Here is a 21,623-nt window from a genome sequence, read left to right on the forward strand (position 1 = left end):
ATACTCCCAGAATGCAGCTAGTAATCAGTGCAGAGTTGTGTCTTGCTAACCGGTACCCATTTGTACACATGGGTGGAGAGAGGCAAATGTAAGTAAAGTGTCTTGAAGGATACAAGCAATACATATCACACGGGCTTGAGTACGGTACACATTTGTTGAGTTAGATTTTTTTTTTTCAATGAATAATTCACATTCCCACCTAGTATAATGGCTTTACTGATTTAATCAAAATTTTCATATTATTTTTCATTCGTACAATCTGGGTTTTCAAAGATTGGCATTAACTATACTGTGAATATAAACTACTGAGCTGTTTCTCATTATGGTATCGTATGATCTATAGTTACTTTATTTTTAAAACCCAAATCAAAATTCCCTGATTGTATAAAGCCGTTACGTGGATGTGTGACGTCACATGTCCTGAATATACTACACGAACGTTAAGACACTAACGATCAAAGTAAACAAAACTTCAGAACGAAAGGAGTACATGGTCTTACACAGTGCGGGACACAGTGCCATACATAAATTCGATAGGGTGTTGGTCGATTTAAAGGAGGAACATGAAGACTAGAATTATACTATGTATTCTGCTTATATGTATCAACGCGTCAACAGCACAGTTTTTAGGTAAGTTTAGTAAAACTATGCGTTTAATCGTCCATAATCAGGCCTATAAGGCTTATTATGTACATAGTAACCAGTGAGATAATTGAACACCTTGAAATTATATGTAACGGAATTAATAGGAAGTTACGACCTGGCAATACATCGCGTAAAAGGGCAATAACTATAGGGTTATTCAGAGGATATGTCCAATACCGTGATTTTACTGGTATCAATGTACTTTTAGTACAGCATTGTTTGTTTTTATAGCCTAAAGTTTAAAAGCATAAACGTTTTGGTTCTATTTATTAGAGGCTCACAGAAGGTATCACAAATTATGACTAGGCCTACTATAGAGAGTAATGTTTTATAAATGGTAACTCGATGGTTAAGATGTTTAATATCATAGGTCTGGGTTCTAATCTCTGTTTTCTAATTTAAAATATTAAGTACTTTTGTTATCAAAATAAACCTGCATTTTGTTAGTCAATCATACATATTTTTTCCTTGAAAATAAAGGATTATTTAATAAGCTTACACTCATGGTCGTAACATTACCGTACACAGGAAAGGTAAAATGTGTTGATCCACAAGGAAAGTATAGGCAACCCTAATAATCCTTTAATATAATTATGTTATTCCATTTAGACCTTTACAACTACTTATAAACGAAAGTCTTTTTGTAGACTATATTATTGTTATTGCTTTAACTATTTGATTCTTTGTTATACCCATAAGCCTGTATTTAATTTTGATGCATTCTCAGATGCTCTTTTAATCGGGATGTCATGGAACTTAAAAGAAACTAAAGTTCGCCAAGATGCATTGACAAACATCAAATTCCAAATCGTCGTCAATGCATCAGAAGAAAGCCAAGTTATTCGCGGCACTGGTCTCTGGGACGTGGCCGTATTTGGTAGTGCCCATTCTAGAGGCAGAGGTAAACGATTCGATGAGCGGGATAACCTTCTCACTCCATCGCAACAGGCAATCTCAACTCTACCTGGACAGAGTATGGTGTTTGACGAGATATCAACACCATTTAAACTATCAGTTCTAGGCTGTTCAGAATATAAGTATTTATGCGTTGAATTCAAGCAAGGTGATGACCCCAATCCCAGCTTCTTCTTTGCATCTATGGACTTCGAGGACACTATAATTGTGTGTGCTAACATTGCCTGTGAACAAGGTAAACACAAAAGACAATCCTTTAATCAACAAGTCCCTCAAGTTTATCAGTGCGTGTATCGCGCTACTTGAGGTGTATGTGTTTAATAATATTGGTTGCAATAATCTAAACTGTATAAAAACACTCTCGGTACTGTACATAACATTCATATGTTATGGTATGTCAACTACCTATACATTCTTTAAAACAGCATTCTTCTATTTCGCAGTATACGATATAAATTTTGTTTAACATTCTTCAGCTCATAAAGTTGACAAAGTTCGTAAATAGTGACGATTTGTTCGTTCAAAGATCATTAACAACAAAAATGATGAAACGACGTGTTTTTTTTTATTTTGCAGGAACAGGGTCGGACGACGTCATGTTAATCGGTATGTGGTGGACGGTTGACGCTTATGTGCGACAAGGTCTTCCATCAGACGTCACCATTACATCTACTATTAAAACATCACCGAATCACGGCGGTGTATCGGGAGAAAATCTTTGGAGGTAAGATTACAATATTAATCAAGCAACAACTTTGTAGGGCACTTCTACTTCAAAAGTTCTGAAGGTCTGTTGATGAGTTTATTTTTAGATAGTATTGTATTTCTACCATTTTTCAGAATGAAGCTGTTCATAAACTCACAGAATGATGGAAAAGGAGATAGTCTTCCACAACGAAGAGATCAGATTCTAAACAAGACAGAATCTTCAAAAGATATTCAGCCAGGACAAATGTTAAATATTACTGGAGCAGCCACAATTGACCTAACAGGAGTTGGATGTGGTGAATTCCGGTTTCTTTGCATCGAATTTGGTAAAGGAAGTGATCCTAAACCTGAGTTTGGTTTTACTCTAGGTTCCGGTGAGCCTTCGATGATCTCATGCAGGGAATTGTCTTGTCCAGGTAAATCTTTTGGGTTTAATGTTTCTGTAATTCTTGAATATAGCAGATTTTGTATTTGTTAGATAGGCTTATAATGATGAATCTTTTTCTTTCTAAGTTGGGATGGTGAGATGGAAAGGTAAATAGGTCTACGAAGTGGAGATTGTAAAAATAATAGCAAATGCATTTCACAAATTTAAATCACGTTTGTTTAATGTCCCTGGTCCACTAATATCGATGCGAATTTACCTTTGATATACGCCTTTTTCTGACTATGGTTGCCACTCTTTCTTTTACAAAAATTGTTACTATAAAGTATCTTTAATGGCATTATAGATGATCGCAGAGTGAAGGTACCTGATGAAATCGTTTCAGATGGAACAGCAGCAAATACTGGTGATTCTCAAGGTACTACCTTGTTCGTTAAAATTGAAAATGTTGAAGATGGCAATAAAGCAAGATATGGAGGCAATGGTTTGAATGGAAGACAGTAGGAGGAATGGCCGTGGTGATTGGTATGGTGGTGGTGGTTGGGGTGGAGCTGGTGGTGGTGGTTATGGCAGTGGTGGGAGAGGTGGTAATGGTGGTGGTGGCGGTGGTGGTAGTGGTGGTGGTGGTGGCGGTGGTGGTGGCGGTGGTTATGGCAGTGGTGGGAGAGGTGGTAATGGTGGTGGTGGCGGTGGTGGGAGAGGTGGCGGTGGTGGTGGTAGTGGTGGTGGTGGTGGTGGTGGTGGCGGTGTTTATGGCGGTGGTGGGAGAGGTGGTAATGGTGGTGGTGATGGTGGTGATAGAGGTGGAAATGGAGGAGCAGGTGGTTTTGGTAGTAGAGGAGGCAGTGGAGCAGGCGGTGGTCGTAGCGGAGAAGGTGGTATTAATAAGGGAAATGGAGGTAATGGTGGGAGAGGTGGTAATTGTAGTGGTGGTAGCGGCGGTGGTGGTGGCGGTGGTGGTAGAGGTGGTGATAGAGGTGGAAGTGGAGGAGCTGGTGGTTTTGGTAGTACAGGAAGCAGTGGAGCAGGCGGTGTTCGTAGAGGAGAAGGTGGTAGTAATATGGGAAAGGGAGGTAATGGTGGCGATGGTAGAAGGGTGGGTAACGGTAAGGAAGGTAGTAGCGATGGTACGAGCGGCGGCAATAGTTTTAGTGGTACAATAGATGATGGTATTCGAAGTAATATTAGTGTCATTAGCAGTGGTGGTGGTGGAGGCGATGGTGATTAATAATTATAATGTGGGTAAAGTTGGTGACGGAGGTAGTATTCACAATAAGAGTTATATTGCACGTAACGGTCAAGGTGGTAGCGGTGGTGATGTGACTGGTCAATATTCTGATTCATCTAACAACAAACTAACATCACAAGAAGGTGTGTATAATTAATAATATGTACATACTGACTCACAATATTCTACCATTCATTCTTATTATTCTATTTTTGCACTACTCGCATTATTAACGAATTATTTTAACGAATTCGTTGCTCTAACATATTAATCCTATCCAACGTTTGGAGGTCTTCATACCTGTCTTGCACGCACTCTACATTCTATGGTTACTGGTGCTTGTTTACAATTAGCTAACAACACATGCTACAACAATTAATATAGCCACGATGATTGTCTCCATGTCTTCTTTACAGATGGCAGAGTATTTCGCGTAGATGCCTTGACATGGGAAATGACCGCCCGAGATGTAGCCGTTGGTACGCCAAGTGATCTTATCATAAACGTCATCGTATACGTCGCAGACGACAGTGATTTCATTACCGGAAACAACCTCTGGCGCATTGGTCTTTATGGTAGTGAATCTGCAGACGGCAGTACCTCTTTACGTTCAAACTACGTGCGTCAGGTTTTACCAGGTAGTCAACGGAACCAACTATTTGCACAGGGACTGGACACAGTTATGATGGTTCGAACCATGTATGATATTAGTCACGTGGGATGTGGAAGCTTTAAGTACATCTGCTTAGAATTTACAAAGAATGATCTGGCGACACCTGATTTTGAAATAGTATCGAATATGGGTGACGTATTAAGCTCATGCCAGCAGGCTCGTTGCATTAGACCAAAGCTGCCAGTAGGTAAGCAATTATAATTATTTCAGACTGTTGATGCGTACAGTAAAACCCATCTTTTTGGGACACTCCTATAGATTCAGGGGACACGCCTGAACGAAGTGCAATCATCATACCGTATCATACTATACTGTACAGCCAAATTCTATTCTTCCGGAATCAGAAAGTGGCCCTACATAAAGGTTCTATTATATATTAGGTTAGAGGATTCAACATGATTCAATTAAATATGAATAATTATGAAGGGAGTATGTTTCCATACATGTTTGATCAGGAAAAAATGACTGGGGTAATAATGTTCAGCGCTTAGAGGTTTCACAACATTAGGCGCTATATAAATCCAGGATATTATTATTATTATTCCAAGAAGGCGTTGGTTGACAGTGTTATGTTTTATAAGAACATATCCTTTCTAGTTCTCGGATGATTTCTATGAAATGATGTTTCATTTTTAATACAGTACCAACAAGGACAATACCCGTTGCTTTGAGTGGTCTACCATCATTTTATTTGTCTTCGATGGACTGGCAAATGCGAGCTCACATCAGTAAAAGCCACTTAAGTAGCTTTTTACTTGACATTTTTATCACGGCTGACAAAAGAAGTAACGATATAGATGGAATATCTCTTTGGCGTGTTGCAATGTTTGGAAGTCGCAATCCAGATGGAAGTGGACGAAGAATGGACATTTCAGATCAGGTCAGTTTATATGGTCATTTTACATGGTCAGTTTACATGGTCATTTTACATGGTCAGTTTACATGGTCATGCGCAATGCTAAGAAGGCAAACGTTATAACGTATTGTTGAACGAAAATATCTGTGATCATTTATTGAGATTTTTCCATTTATAGATTTTACCTGTATTACATCAATCGGCGTCTTTTTCAAAGACAATACCACTTCAGTTTACTGGCATCCGAGGGCAAGAGGACATGAGAGGAATGTACTGTACAGACATTCGGTTTCTATGTATCGAGTTCGGTAAACATCGTAAACCGAATCCCGACTTTAACTTCTATGCCGGACCAGACTCGGACACACTTGCTTCTTGTCAAGAACTTCCGTGTGGTATGTTGAAACAAGAACATTATGTTGGAGAATGTTCATGTATTAGAGAGGCATGAATAAACACGACACATTTAATCGTTCATGCTCTTCCGGTTCTTCTTATCCTGTCCGCAGTTTATGCTCACATTGTATTCGATACATCATAAGAATTATTTCTGGTTTTGATATAAGTCGGCAACATACTGAATAATAACAATATGTTTGGTTTCAGAAAACCCGGAAGATAGGACGACTTCCAATAGTGCGACTGAAGAAGATGATGATAGTAATAATGGAGGTGCGGGCGGGCACGGAGCTGGTGGACATGGGGGAGATGGTGGACAAGGGAGTGGTTCGTCTAACAGGCTAGGAGGGGGCGGTGAACCAGCTGTTGGACCACCTGTTTACGAAAGAGGTACATTCTGATGGAAAAATGATTGCCATTGTTTCTGATACGGGATAATGAAAATACATTCAAATACATAAACATGTGTCAGATTAAAAGACGGGTGTCCTTTCTACTCTGGTTGACGATGACAATAACAATACGTACGTACGACCATAAATGCCACATGTATCATCATAAAATGCATACTGAGTGTGAGTACAGTAGTTAATATAACAATAGGCCTATATTAAACTAAACTTTACTTCGGTTTTGTTCTTCTTTTAGGTGTTTTAACTGCATGTACCGTGTCAGGGGTCAGGATTGCCGTTAGAGCAAATATAGCAATAAGTCCTTGTCAGACTTGTCAGTGTAGTAGTAGTGGCGTTGTTGTCTGTGTCGAACTTTCGTGTCTTCGACCCTTAACATGCAACGAACCTGTATTCATCGCTGAAAAGTGCTGCGCAACTTGTTTGGGAGAAGTTGCACAACCAAGAAGTAATCATGTTAACATATTACTGTATAGTTATTACATAACACATGCGGTATAAGATTACAAATTACAGATATATTAATTTTTACAGGTCTAAATGTTTTGTCTTGTTCTTCCTTTAGATAACTTGCCGTGCATTTTTAATGGACAAATAGTTTTACATAACCAAGAGTTTCACACGAGTGACTGCATACAGTGTATTTGTCAAGATGGCTCTATGACATGCGTTCACACCTGCTTTCAATCATCGGATGTGGTTGGCCAAAATGTGACGCTGTCCACAGTTTCACGTAAGTTATAATATTGGCATCTTAAGCAACCACTCTTCCCTTTCACCGCCCAACCAACATTTTCACCACTATGATTCCAGGTATTCTTAACATGTTTGTGTTCTCACAAACATATGCTTTTTATGCCAATGTCTAAAATATATAGAAAGATATAGGTCTAAAAGTTCAAACAAATCAACATGTAGGCCTATTCCGTTTTCAAATTTTCTAAAACTAATTTTCTTACATTTTAGCCACATTGAGAGTTCACGTGACGGCCACTGACGTACTAAACCCGCCTCCTGTATACCCAAGAGATGTAAACCTAATCAAAGTAAACATCAGAATACAGTTCAATAATGAATTAAGTACTAATATTTTGGGGGAAGATCTCTGGAGTCTGCAAGTATGGGGAAGCTTGAAGGCCAACGGAGGAGGGCCGAAATTAAGCTACTCGAAAAATGCACTGAGAATGGCACAACGGTCACAGGACTTGATATTAGATCAACCATTTGTGTTCACGGACGTTATTGTGGTGTTAGATATGTCAGATAAAACATGCAAACAGCTGAAATTTGTATGTGTGATGTTTGAGAAATCAGAAAACCCTCCTTTTGAGTTTGAGTTCAACAAGACCCATTCGAAGGCAAATGTGAAGTGCCAACGTCTGACATGTATCAGATAATTTTAGAAAATTCCATTCTAACTCAACAATATTGACCTTTTTTTCATAATTATTTGATTATGCTTATAATTGATTTTGTATTGGCCTACGCTTACTCGTTGTTAAGCTTGGTTCCCTCTAGGACGCAACGCAAGCGTGTTGACCAATGACAAGCGACAGATAGAGTAATTTTGATTGAAAATGTCGTTTGTGATTGGTCAACTCACTTTATTATAACCTACGTCGTTGCGTTACGTCCAAGTCACACCAAAGCTCACCACGTCAAATACATTATGTTTTATTATGCAATTAGAATAGTATTTTCTTATCTTTTTCGAGGCAGATAAATGACTTCTGATGATGTACCACCTACTTATATATGTTATAATGCATTTTTAGATGTTTAGGTCTACCTATATTTTATCACTCATTAAATAAACAAATGTTGATAATTTTAATGCGTTCAATGTGTAATGTACTATTAATCAGTTTAAGATAAAATACATTTAATTTAATTTTTTTTAAACATATTTACAGTATCCTATAGTTCTAGGAAGAAAACTTGTTTTGTTCTTTTGTTTTCTGTAATAAAAATGTGTAGTATGTTTTGGCCAAATAATATGTAGACTTCTATATTAATAATAAAAAAAATTATTTTGCAACGGAAAAAACTCGTTCACCAGAAAGTTGAAATTGAAAAAAAATGAGGAGCCGCCGGATTTATTTTTTTCAAACTTAATTCATCTTCAGGAACGAATTCAATTATTTATCCATTTTTAATCGAGATTCTGAGAACGGAAAAAACATGCATTTCGCCCTCATTCGGGATAGGGAGTTTGCTGCAGCACGTCCTTGAGGATATACCCTACATATATTGCATTTGCCTTGAGGTATTGCCTGTACCATTTGTTCGTGGGTGTTTGTTTTCCACTGTAATTTCGCGTCAAGTGGCGTTACTTTTGTGTTTCTAACTCCCGAAAACCGTCATATAAATCTGATAACTGTATTTTAACGCGACAGCAGCAAAAATTGTTGTTACTGCTGCCGTGTGTTTTGAGGAACGGGTGATGATGTAGGCCTAGCCCTGGGCCTGGCCTACTAGCCTAGGTCTAGAGGAAGGTTTGGCTGGGCAGGGCTTAACGTCGAAGAAACCTAGTCTAGGCTAGGCGGATCGTCTAGGCCTAGGCTAGGCTGTCTTTTCAATTCATTCATGGTATTTTTTAACTTATGTAGGCTAGCCTAGGCCTGGTTAATTAATGTTGAGCCTAGCTAGGCTAAACCTACTAGTACTACCTAGGGCCTAGCTAGGCCTTTGTTGGGGCCTAGAGGCCTAGCTACGCCTATACTATAGTGTAGGCTAGCCCTACTAGCTATAGAATAGAAGAGTGTAGCAGTAGTAGTAAGCCTAGATAGTAAGTAGGCCTAGTAGTAGCAGTAGTTTACGATATATTATAAAATGTCAAGAAGTAAATGCTAGCTAACAATACATTATATTTATTAATCAATGTATTAATAATAATATACATGTACATTTTAATTTATACATTTTTACAATTTAATGTAAAAAACTGTAAAAATACTTATTAGGTTTATTCCAAAACTGATGACCGGCATCCTCTGTGATATTAATTGATTAACTGGTTGTTACAAATGAAAAGTTTAACAATATTAAAATTGATTTTAACTTGTTTCTTGAAAGATATCCTTTTATATCATAGATTAATGTGACCACTGTAGCATCTCTTTTACTGTTAATTAGTGTTATAACTACCTACTATTAGACCTATTGCATAAATTAGATTGTGAAGTAATTATTGGTCGTGTTGTATTTAAAAAAAACACAAAATTAATTATGGTATATAATATTCATATCATACTCGTCAGAACAAGTGCATAGGTGTGTTATTTGTATACATGTTGCATACTTCTATATAGAATATTTAATTTTATGATTTTTTTTTCTTTTTACCGTAGGATAATAAAAATCAGCTGTACCAAAACACTTTCATGACCTTGATTGGACTTGCAGTCGATAATGCTGTAAGGGCTTGTGATTTTAGCCAAGAAATTCAAATACATTTTCAGGTAAATGAATTTATATAATCAAAATGTCCTACAATAAAAACTGGTGAATAAGAATGTTTAGTTTTATTTATATGATATTAAGAGAAACTTTGGCTGATATAATACTTTTGTTTTTTTTGTGCCCAATCTAGTTCCTGGTTGACATTTGATATTTGTTTGTTTCTTTTTAGAGTGTATGGTAGCTGAATTATTTTGTCTTGCATAGCTTGTTGGCTCCTTAACAAACTGCAGCATCTGTTGAAAACAAATTTGCAATGATATAAAATATCAAGGTGCAAGATGTTATATATTTGTCTGTTACTCTAAAGTATTATTTAATCGGGTCAATTTATGTACAGTATATTTTATTCACATATTATAAATATTAATATAACACACTATCAAGGAAAAATTAAGCAGTTTATTTTAGTTCCACGTCATGAACACTAATAAAATCAAGCTTATTTGAGTAATTGAATGCTGTTTAATAAAACAGCATTCAATTGCTTAAATAGACCTGATTTTTTCTTGTTTGAGTTTACTTTAGTTTCATGTGATAAACACTAATAATTTCATTCAATAAAAATAAATTTTAAGGTACAGTTACGTAGTTTCTGAGGTTTTCCTTGAGAGCGAGTTTTTTAATTAAACAGAATTCAATTACTTAAATAGACCTGATTTTTTCTTGTTTGAGTTTACTAATTCCATGTGATGAACACTAATAATTTCATTCAATAAAAATAAATTTAAAGGTACAGTTACGTAATTTCTGAGATTTTCCTTGAGAGCGAGTTTTTTAATTAAACAGCATTCAATTGCTTAAATAGACCTGATTTTTTCTTGTTTGAGTTTACTTTAGTTCCATGTGATGAACACTAATAATTTCATTCAATAAAAATAAATTTAAAGGTACAGTTACGTAATTTCTGTGATTTTCCTTGAGAGCGAGTTTTTTAATTAAACAGCATTCAATTGCTTAAATAGACCTGATTTTTTCTTGTTTGAGTCTACTTTAGTTCCATGTGATGAACACCAATAATTTCATTCAACAAAAATAAATTTAAAGGTACAGTTACGTAATTTCTGAGATTTTCCTTGAGAGCGAGTTTTTTAATTAAACAGCATTGAATTGCTTAAATAGACCTGATTTTTTCTTGTTTGAGTTTACTTTAGTTCCATGTGATGAACACTAATAATTTCATTCAATAAAAATAAATTTAAAGGTACAGTTACGTAATTTCTAAGATTTTCCTTGAGAGCGAGTTTTTTAATTAAACAGCATTCAATTGTTTAAATAGACCTGGTTTTTTCTTGTTTGAGTTTACTTTAGTTCCATGTGATGAACACTAATAATTTCATTCAATAAAAATAAATTTAAAGGTATAGTTACGTAATTTCTGTGATTTTCCTTGAGAGCGAGTTTTTTAATTAAACGGCATTCAATTACTTAAATAGACCTGATTTTTTTCCTGTTTGAGTTTACTTTAGTTCCATGTGATAAACACTAATAATTTCATTCAATAAAAATAAATTTAAAGGTACAGTTACTTAATTTCTGAGATTTTCCTTGAGAGCGAGTTTTTTAATTAAACAGAATTCAATTGCTTAAATAGACATGATTTTTTCTTGTTTGAGTTTACTTTAGTTCCATGTGATAAACACTAATAATTTCATTCAATAAAAATAAATTTAAAGGTACAGTTACGTAATTTCTGTGATTTTTCTTGAGAGCGAGTTTTTTAATTAAACGGCATTCAATTACTTAAATAGACCTGATTTTTTCCTGTTTGAGTTTACTTTAGTTCCATGTGATAAACACTAATAATTTCATTCAATAAAAATAAATTTAAAGGTACAGTTACTTAATTTCTGAGATTTTCCTTGAGAGCGAGTTTTTTAATTAAACAGAATTCAATTACTTAAATAGACCTGATTTTTTCCTGTTTGAGTTTACTTTAGTTCCATGTGATAAACACTAATAATTTCATTCAATAAAAATAAATTTAAAGGTACAGTTACTTAATTTCTGAGATTTTCCTTGAGAGCGAGTTTTTTAATTAAACAGAATTCAATTGCTTAAATAGACCTGATTTTTTCTTGTTTGAGTTTACTTTAGTTCCATGTGATAAACACTAATAATTTCATTCAATAAAAATAAATTTAAAGGTACAGTTACGTAATTTCTGTGATTTTCCTTGAGAGCGAGTTTTTTAATTAAACGGCATTCAATTACTTAAATAGACCTGATTTTTTCCTGTTTGAGTTTACTTTAGTTCCATGTGATAAACACTAATAATTTCATTCAATAAAAATAAATTTAAAGGTACAGTTACGTAATTTCTGAGATTTTCCTTGAGAGCGAGTTTTTTAATTAAACAGCATTCAATTGCTTAAATAGACCTGATTTTTTCTTGTTTGAGTTTACTTTAGTTCCATGTGATGAACACTAATAATTTCATTCAATAAAAATAAATTTAAAGGTACAGTTACGTAATTTCTGAGATTTTCCTTGAGAGCGAGTTTTTTAATTAAACAGAATTCAATTACTTAAATAGACCTGATTTTTTCCTGTTTGAGTTTACTTTAGTTCCATGTGATAAACACTAATAATTTCATTCAATAAAAATAAATTTAAAGGTACAGTTACTTAATTTCTGAGATTTTCCTTGAGAGCGAGTTTTTTAATTAAACAGAATTCAATTGCTTAAATAGACCTGATTTTTTCTTGTTTGAGTTTACTTTAGTTCCATGTGATAAACACTAATAATTTCATTCAATAAAAATAAATTTAAAGGTACAGTTACGTAATTTCTGTGATTTTCCTTGAGAGCGAGTTTTTTAATTAAACGGCATTCAATTACTTAAATAGACCTGATTTTTTCCTGTTTGAGTTTACTTTAGTTCCATGTGATAAACACTAATAATTTCATTCAATAAAAATAAATTTAAAGGTACAGTTACTTAATTTCTGAGATTTTCCTTGAGAGCGAGTTTTTTAATTAAACAGAATTCAATTACTTAAATAGACCTGATTTTTTTCCTGTTTGAGTTTACTTTAGTTCCATGTGATAAACACCAATAATTTCATTCAACAAAAATAAATTTAAAGGTACAATTACGTAATTTCTGAGATTTTCCTTGAGAGCGAGTTTTTTAATTAAACAGCATTCAATTGCTTAAATAGACCTGATTTTTTCTTGTTTGAGTTTACTTTAGTTCCATGTGATGAACACCAATAATTTCATTCAACAAAAATAAATTTAAAGGTACAGTTACGTAATTTCTGAGATTTTCCTTGAGAGCGAGTTTTTTAATTAAACAGCATTCAATTGCTTAAATAGACCTGATTTTTTCTTGTTTGAGTTTACTTTAGTTCCATGTGATGAACACTAATAATTTCATTCAATAAAAATAAATTTAAAGGTACAGTTACGTAATTTCTGTGATTTTCCTTGAGAGCGAGTTTTTTAATTAAACAGCATTCAATTGCTTAAATAGACCTGATTTTTTCTTGTTTGAGTTTACTTTAGTTCCATGTGATGAACACTAATAATTTCATTCAATAAAAATAAATTTAAAGGTATAGTTACTTAATTTCTGAGATTTTCCTTGAGAGCGAGTTTTTTAATTAAACAGCATTCAATTGCTTAAATAGACCTGATTTTTTCTTGTTTGAGTCTACTTTAGTTCCATGTGATGAACACTAATAATTTCATTCAATAAAAATAAATTTAAAGGTACAGTTACGTAATTTCTGTGATTTTCCTTGAGAGCGAGTTTTTTAATTAAACGGCATTCAATTACTTAAATAGAACTGATTTTTTCCTGTTTGAGTTTACTTTAGTTCCATGTGATAAACACTAATAATTTCATTCAATAAAAATAAATTTAAAGGTACAGTTACTTAATTTCTGAGATTTTCCTTGAGAGCGAGTTTTTTAATTAAACAGAATTCAATTACTTAAATAGACCTGATTTTTTCTTGTTTGAGTTTACTTTAGTTCCATGTGATGAACACTAATAATTTCATTCAATAAAAATAAATTTAAAGGTACAGTTACGTAATTTATGCGATTTTCCTTGAGAGCGAGTTTTTTAATTAAACGGCATTCAATTACTTAAATAGACCTGATTTTTTCCTGTTTGAGTTTACTTTAGTTCCATGTGATAAACACTAATAATTTCATTCAATAAAATAAATTTAAAGGTATAGTTACTTAATTTCTGAGATTTTCCTTGAGAGCGAGTTTTTTAATTAAACAGCATTCAATTGCTTAAATAGACCTGATTTTTTCTTGTTTGAGTCTACTTTAGTTCCATGTGATGAACACTAATAATTTCATTCAATAAAAATAAATTTAAAGGTACAGTTACGTAATTTCTGTGATTTTCCTTGAGAGCGAGTTTTTTAATTAAACAGCATTCAATTGCTTAAATAGACCTGATTTTTTCTTGTTTGAGTTTACTTTAGTTCCATGTGATGAACACTAATAATTTCATTCAATAAAAATAAATTTAAAGGTACAGTTACGTAATTTATGCGATTTTCCTTGAGAGTGAGTTTTTTAATTAAACGGCATTCAATTACTTAAATAGACCTGATTTTTTCCTGTTTGAGTTTACTTTAGTTCCATGTGATAAACACTAATAATTTCATTCAATAAAAATAAATTTAAAGGTATAGTTACTTAATTTCTGAGATTTTCCTTGAGAGCGAGTTTTTTAATTAAACAGCATTCAATTGCTTAAATAGACCTGATTTTTTCTTGTTTGAGTTTACTTTAGTTCCATGTGATGAACACTAATAATTTCATTCAATAAAAATAAATTTAAAGGTACAGTTACGTAATTTATGCGATTTTCCTTGAGAGCGAGTTTTTTAATTAAACGGCATTCAATTACTTAAATAGACCTGATTTTTTCCTGTTTGAGTTTACTTTAGTTCCATGTGATAAACACTAATAATTTCATTCAATAAAAATAAATTTAAAGGTATAGTTACTTAATTTCTGAGATTTTCCTTGAGAGCGAGTTTTTTAATTAAACAGCATTCAATTGCTTAAATAGACCTGATTTTTTCTTGTTTGAGTCTACTTTAGTTCCATGTGATGAACACTAATAATTTCATTCAATAAAAATAAATTTAAAGGTACAGTTACGTAATTTCTGTGATTTTCCTTGAGAGCGAGTTTTTTTATTAAACGGCATTCAATTACTTAAATAGAACTGATTTTTTCCTGTTTGAGTTTACTTTAGTTCCATGTGATAAACACTAATAATTTCATTCAATAAAAATGAATTTAAAAGTACAGTTACTTAATTTCTGAGATTTTCCTTGAGAGCGAGTTTTTTAATTAAACAGAATTCAATTACTTAAATAGACCTGATTTTTTCTTGTTTGAGTTTACTTTAGTTCCATGTGATGAACACTAATAATTTCATTCAATAAAAATAAATTTAAAGGTACAGTTACGTAATTTATGCGATTTTCCTTGAGAGCGAGTTTTTTAATTAAACGGCATTCAATTACTTAAATAGACCTGATTTTTTCCTGTTTGAGTTTACTTTAGTTCCATGTGATAAACACTAATAATTTCATTCAATAAAAATAAATTTAAAGGTATAGTTACTTAATTTCTGAGATTTTCCTTGAGAGCGAGTTTTTTAATTAAACAGCATTCAATTGCTTAAATAGACCTGATTTTTTCTTGTTTGAGTCTACTTTAGTTCCATGTGATGAACACTAATAATTTCATTCAATAAAAATAAATTTAAAGGTACAGTTACGTAATTTCTGTGATTTTCCTTGAGAGCGAGTTTTTTAATTAAACGGCATTCAATTACTTAAATAGAACTGATTTTTTCCTGTTTGAGTTTACTTTAGTTCCATGTGATAAACACTAATAATTTCATTCAATAAAAATAAATTTAAAGGTACAGTTACTTAATTTCTGAGATTTTTCTTGAGAGCGAGTTTTTTAATTAAACAGAATTCAATTACTTAAATAGACCTGATTTTTTCCTGTTTGAGTTTACTTTAGTTCCATGTGATGAACACCACACCAACAGTTATCCAATTTCTGTGATTTTCCCATGAGAGCGTGTTTTTTTAGTTAAATAGCATTCAATTCAAATCCCCATTTTGTAACCATGAGTGCGGGTCCATTTAAACAAGATGGGCAAGCTGTAAATTTTATTAATCTACTATGTATGTATATGCATATTGTTTACTAATTGAATTTTAACCCTAAATAACACTGTATAAGTAAGTCTTTTATAAAATTTCAGTGGTTAGAGGTTCATATTTATTATTAGGATTTTTACAGGCACATTTAAAAATAGATTAGAAAAATATGGCATAAGCAGAATTATATCATCAATAAGAATATACAAAAGGAGCGGCGTGACGGGAAGAGACCAACCGGTGAAAAAGTACCTTTAGAGCGGTCAGAACACAATTACAAATTCATAAGTTTATTTTTAGTTAATTATTGTATATATATATAGGCCTATTACAAAGTGTTATTAAATTTGACGACATTTAGACTGAAAATTAACTTTATCCGATTTTTACATCGGCCGGGTTTAACGCTAAGCCGCCTGTCCTATTCTATTCTGAATTGTACCACCAATAAGACATGCTATCAAAGTGTAAGATAAGACAAAAAAATCTCTCAGCACCAAATTTTTGGTTTGGCGGTATATATATATATCATTTTTTATCACAATTTGAGAAGAAAATGCATTCAAATTAATTGGTATATTTTAAAAGTATAGAACATTATACGAGTAGGCCTATTTATATTATTACACCACACATCAATAAAATACGTAATATCAGGGGAAAGTTTACAATAATGTGTCCGTGGTCGCTCGCCGTGACGAGGATGGGCCTATAACCATGCGTTTGTCATGATCGCAATAATTACACTTGACATGTGTGCGTTTATGAAAGGTAAACCCAATTTTCTTGCTATTGGTTGGTGGATCAGTTCAATTTTTGCACTCCAAAAAATGTTCATTAATAAAATAATTTCAAGAATCAGCATGCTGAAAAACGTTGAATTATAGATTAACAAAAAAAGAGTAACATACAATCTAAAATATTTGCATCGCTTACCGTACCAATACAAGAGGTGCCATTCATCATGAATTTTACGTGCGATAGTAATATTTCCGGCCATAGTGCCAGTGAACTAAATTTGTTTCCGTCGCAAGCACCACTAGGGGGAGGGGGGCTGTAAATACTTTGTGTCCGATCACGCCCTCACCCCCTACAAAAATAGTCTGTCCCGCATTTTAAATCTCTCAGGTTGGTAAATATGGTGGTCATCGTTAAATTGGTTATTACAACAATTAAATACTTTATAAGTACCGTAAAACGAACTCGCTCTAAAAATAACAGAAATTGCATATTTAACTTAGGACTTTGTTTATGTTTAATTTTAGGTTTGGTATATTGGAACAAAATTAGAGCAGTAAAATGAGCATTGTTAAAAAGATGAATCTGTCATTGAGTAAGATGAAACTTAAATTGAATTAAAAACCGACATTCTTAATAATCATACTTAGAGATGCAAATCATCAAAATAATGTTTATATGAAATGTAAACACTTTTATAGCCTATGCATGTACGCCTGTGCCATGTTATGCTTTTAAACAATTATCCAGTATAGTATGACCCGTGCCGGGTATTTTCTTTTTAATACCCTCGATGGAAAATTCCCTTGATCATTTTGAATTTATATCGCCATCTTTTGACCTTGTGTTATTTCTTATTAATTGTATATGGCAATTGAAATAAAACCTTAAATCATACTACAAAAATACACCGTAATTTATCAAAGTAAAAATGTGAAAGAAAACACAGTAGGTTTCTACAATATACAGCAAATAGTATCTTTAAATACCCCTTTAAATACAGTTAAAAATCCATGGAATAAAATATATAGAGGGCAGCAATCAGGAAATCGTTTGTATTATATGCAGTTTTTCAATATTTATTATAAATTTGACGTAATTACCCACAGTAAAATGGAATAGCCCGTGCTATTCTTCAACAGGCAATACCTCAAGACAAATACAATGTATGCCTCACTCTCAGGGACGTGCTGCAGCAAACCGCAATTGTTTTATTTCGGAAGAGGATGGATTCGGAGGAGTAGTGTTGCTGCATGTGTGTTGTTTTGTAGATGATAGTGTTGATGTTTTTTGTAAATTGTAAATATTTACTGTCTTTAAACACTGCAAATAAACCTCATGCACTTTTGCCGCTTTTGCTTTGTACTTGAAATAGGCGTTTTACAATCAGAAGGTCTTAAATAGATCCCCGATATGTTTAGGCCTAGCCTATTCTAAATTCCTATTCTAAACGGTGCGCAACATCGTGTGCGCCACCAACTTCTGGTCTACCTAGGCCTACCGACACAATCTTTTGTGTGACAGACGTAACGTTTTAAATCAGGGTGTTTTGATTGATTGATTGATTGATTGATTGCGTCATGGCGAATGACCCTAAAATAACGTATAACAATGTGAAGGATTTGAGACCTGGTTTGAAAAATATAAATATGATATTCATTGTATTGGATATTGGTAGGTAACCTTACTAAATTTATAAATAATAATTATTAATATATTTAATTAATGAATTAATATTATTGATAATAATATTGAATGCACATTTCCTACACCTTTAAGCATGGTTCCCACTAGAGACACACCTCAAGGACGTAACGCAACGTAAGTGATTTGACCAATCACAAGCGATGGATTATTGGAACAGTCGTTTGTCATTGATCAACTTGCTTGCGTTGTATCTACGTCCTTTCATTGCGCCTCTAGTGGGAACCAGGCTTTACTGAGTGGAAGGGCTTTTTAGCTTGTGCACTGTGACTACTTTATACCAAAATAATTATTCTACAGTCACTTTTACCCTCCACCAGATTCAGATATATTTTTTTTTACTCACAATTGAACATTCTCCAGTTTTAAATTAATTTTTTCCACATCAGTTTGAGTGGTACCTTTATTTACATATACATACATGCATTCATTCATATTTCACTGTATATGATACCAATTTTTTTATTTTAGGAAATCCAACAAAAACCAAAGATGGACATGATGTAAGGTCAATAAAAGTTGCAGACAGAACTGGCGCTATAAACTTAAGTGTATGGGATGAACTCGGTGAAGCTATTCAGAGTGGCGATATCATTCGTCTAACAAAAGGGTAAAATCTGTTCCGACTGAATAATGGCAAACATCAAAGTGTAAATGTATTAACCAAAAATATAACCCTTTTGGTTGCCTATTGAAAAATTTGGTGGGTATATAGATAGAGGTATTAAAACTAGAGAGCCCTCTAGTTGTATAATACCTCTATGGTCTTCCTGACATACTCTATCAATGGGTGATTAGTCATGTAATCTTTATAAGATCTTTTTCAGGGGTGGATCCAGCATTATAAATTAGGGAGGCTAAATATTTCATAAATGATAAAAAAGATCTGTCAGGTTGCAGAAAAACAAATAGTCATTATTTTATTTTAAAAAGATGGTTGTTTGTTAAATTTTAGAGGGCTCTTTAAAGCGTGTTTAGCCCCCACTAAAATCCGAGCCTGTTTTTATTGTTACTGTTTTAACATGTATTGTCTTTTTTTAGGTATGCATCATTATTTAGGGGCTGTCTAACAGTTTATACTGGAACAAGTGGGAAAATACAAAAATTAGGGGAGTGAGTATGAATTTTACTTAAAAGTACTAACTGACATAAATACTGTACAGCGATCAATTTGGTCACATGACAACTCATATCGGTGGATACCCTCAAATGTGTGTTAAAAGAAATGTCACTTTATTTGCAGAAGATGACATCTTGATAGTTCTTGATTGTCTGGTAAAACCACACCCTGGGGTGTTTACTGTGAAACAATCATGTTTACTGTTTTTACAGTACCAAGATCTCTAGAAAGCAAAGATCTGTGCAAATGCATTCAAGTTCCATGATATTTTCTTCTTTTTTTTAGATTCTGTATGACATTTTCCGAGGTTCCTAACATGAGTGAACCTAATTCTGAATTTATTGCCCAACAAAAAGTTGTAAGTTATTTTTGATTTCTGTAAAACATAACATAACACACCATCAATGTTAAGTAATGTTATGCAAAAAATTGTGTTTGTATGCTAAAACACTATATTTTAGTCTTTAGATACAGTGTCAGCCATTATGATTTTTTGTATGTGTGATGTCTGTAAATATGTTAAAAAGTTACTGTTTTGGTTGTCATTTGTATATTGCTGTACTTTTACCATTACACACACAAGTCACACAAGTCACAAATCAGTTTATTTGATCCAAAAGAAAAAAAAAATACAAAGCAAAAAATATACAAAAGGACCAGGGAGACTTCCATTAAGGCCAAAAGCCGCATGCATGGAAGCCACCCGAACATTTTAAATAATATATAATTCTGTATATAATATAATTTAAAAATTAACAAATCATAACATTAACAAAATCATATCAGGTCAGCTACAACCCATCTCTATTACATATATAACAATTTTGGATATAACATACATCATCATATTCTGAAATAAAATTATTTTTTAAATATGTAGAAAAACCTTTCAAAGAATGTGTATTTACCTTTTTACGTTTTTACATTGCTAGAATCTTCAAGATCAACGAAGTAATTCTCCAACGAGTACTCAACCACCAAACACGTTAGCCAATCATCCAGTAACAAGTGCCCAGAATGTACCCCCTCATACGCAGACCGCAGCGCATCCTCATCACCAAGGCCCACGTGGTAAGTCTGATCACAAAGTAGGCAGTGAATCAGATGACAAAATCGATTCTGTATTATTTCATATCTCTGGTATTGTGTTTAAATGCACAGTTAAATTTTTTCTGTTAATAAGATTAAATATTAACATTTTATTAATTATAATGTGCCATTGGTAGCCATATCGATTCAACTTGACGAAAACATTATAAATTATTCACTATTAGTATCATTATTTATGAGAAGTTGAAATCTGGTTTTAAAATTGTCTTTATTGTTAGAAGTGGTATAAAGTTTAAGGTTTTTTTATTTATATATTATAACAAGATACACATTTTTGTTTTACAGGAAATCTCCCACCAAATTTGATAAACCGGCAAACAAGTAATGGAGGAGGGCAACAGGGTCATGACCAAGTACAAGGGATGGGGATGGGACCTAGAGGCTTCCGTCCAACAAGAGGAATGCCTGGTGGCAGGGGTCGCGGAAATGGAATGCGGGGGATGAATATGGATAGGGGAAGAGGTCGTAAGAGATAAAACATATAAGTTTGGTTTTTTTTTTCAAATAAAGATACTGTATATCTTTTGAAAATGCTCAAGCAAGAATTTAATTTCGATAACATTTTTGAAATTTAGTACTGTATGTCTAACTTGTTCTAGGATTTTTTTGATTTTTTTTATAACAATACCATTTAAGGGAACGATGGGTGGTCTGCGGTTTCATCTTAAATAATTTAAGTCTATGATATTCAGAAGATAGTTTCGTTGAAACCAAAATATGATAATGAATTAATAGGAAATACTGTATACAGTATTACTTTATGGGAGAATTATGTATCTTTTTTGTTTGAATTAATGCATATTAAATATGTATTTATTTTATTTTAATAAAGTATTATTTTGTTAAATAAAGTGCATTTATAATGTGTCTGACTGAAAACTGTTTGTGTTCTTGTTTTTTTATTGTAAACTTATTTAATTTTGAGAAATATTTTGGCCATAATTGATTTATAAAGTATGTAATGTACTGTTTTATTCAAATTGATTTTTATGTCAATCAGAAAAATTAGAGTGTATTCGTATTGCGTATCTCACAGTGCGTAAATTATGCGTCTGTACAAAAAGGCTACATTCTAATCTGGGTCATGTGTGTGTCAGGTTTATTTATT

General features: G+C 33.1%; 2 protein-coding genes and 1 long non-coding RNA gene across 3 annotated transcripts; all 3 read left to right on the forward strand.

Annotated features, from left to right (window-relative positions):
• The first annotated feature begins 490 nt into the window (after nucleotides 1-490).
• Nucleotides 491-8,015, forward strand: LOC144852737 (uncharacterized). The gene is made up of 12 exons (XM_078710703.1): nucleotides 491-630; nucleotides 1,373-1,795; nucleotides 2,137-2,284; nucleotides 2,401-2,684; nucleotides 3,000-3,071; nucleotides 4,298-4,741; nucleotides 5,196-5,434; nucleotides 5,589-5,805; nucleotides 6,017-6,199; nucleotides 6,458-6,667; nucleotides 6,785-6,952; nucleotides 7,186-8,015. The coding sequence occupies exons 1-12, from the start codon at nucleotides 564-566 to the stop codon at nucleotides 7,614-7,616; spliced, it is 2,886 nt and encodes a 961-aa protein (XP_078566829.1). The 5' UTR covers nucleotides 491-563; the 3' UTR covers nucleotides 7,617-8,015.
• A 173-nt stretch (nucleotides 8,016-8,188) lies between these two features.
• On the forward strand, nucleotides 8,189-10,261 carry LOC144851749 (uncharacterized). The gene is made up of 4 exons (XR_013614221.1): nucleotides 8,189-8,195; nucleotides 8,346-8,485; nucleotides 9,570-9,680; nucleotides 9,851-10,261. It is a non-coding gene; the product is annotated as an uncharacterized LOC144851749 (long non-coding RNA).
• A 7,533-nt stretch (nucleotides 10,262-17,794) lies between these two features.
• LOC144852747 (SOSS complex subunit B1-like) lies at nucleotides 17,795-21,378 on the forward strand. The gene is made up of 6 exons (XM_078710712.1): nucleotides 17,795-18,255; nucleotides 18,757-18,895; nucleotides 19,327-19,398; nucleotides 19,691-19,763; nucleotides 20,338-20,476; nucleotides 20,801-21,378. The coding sequence occupies exons 1-6, from the start codon at nucleotides 18,162-18,164 to the stop codon at nucleotides 20,989-20,991; spliced, it is 708 nt and encodes a 235-aa protein (XP_078566838.1). The 5' UTR covers nucleotides 17,795-18,161; the 3' UTR covers nucleotides 20,992-21,378.
• The last annotated feature ends 245 nt before the right edge of the window (nucleotides 21,379-21,623 follow it).

This window comes from Antedon bifida, chromosome 1, assembly GCF_963402885.1.
Source record: "Antedon bifida chromosome 1, ecAntBifi1.1, whole genome shotgun sequence".
Classification (NCBI taxonomy): domain Eukaryota; kingdom Metazoa; phylum Echinodermata; class Crinoidea; order Comatulida; family Antedonidae; genus Antedon; species Antedon bifida.

Excerpts from the sequence above, each read along its gene's own strand:
- LOC144852747 (XM_078710712.1), top strand. The coding sequence starts at position 18,162 with ATGGCGAATGACCCTAAAATAACGTATAACAATGTGAAGGATTTGAGA. Across the intron at positions 19,399-19,690 it reads AAAATACAAAAATTAGGGGA|ATTCTGTATGACATTTTCCG; the intron begins GTGAGTATGAAT and ends TCTTTTTTTTAG. Across the intron at positions 20,477-20,800 it reads TCATCACCAAGGCCCACGTG|GAAATCTCCCACCAAATTTG; the intron begins GTAAGTCTGATC and ends TTTGTTTTACAG.
- LOC144852737 (XM_078710703.1), top strand. The coding sequence starts at position 564 with ATGAAGACTAGAATTATACTATGTATTCTGCTTATATGTATCAACGCG. Across the intron at positions 631-1,372 it reads GTCAACAGCACAGTTTTTAG|ATGCTCTTTTAATCGGGATG; the intron begins GTAAGTTTAGTA and ends ATGCATTCTCAG. Across the intron at positions 6,200-6,457 it reads ACCACCTGTTTACGAAAGAG|GTGTTTTAACTGCATGTACC; the intron begins GTACATTCTGAT and ends TTCTTCTTTTAG.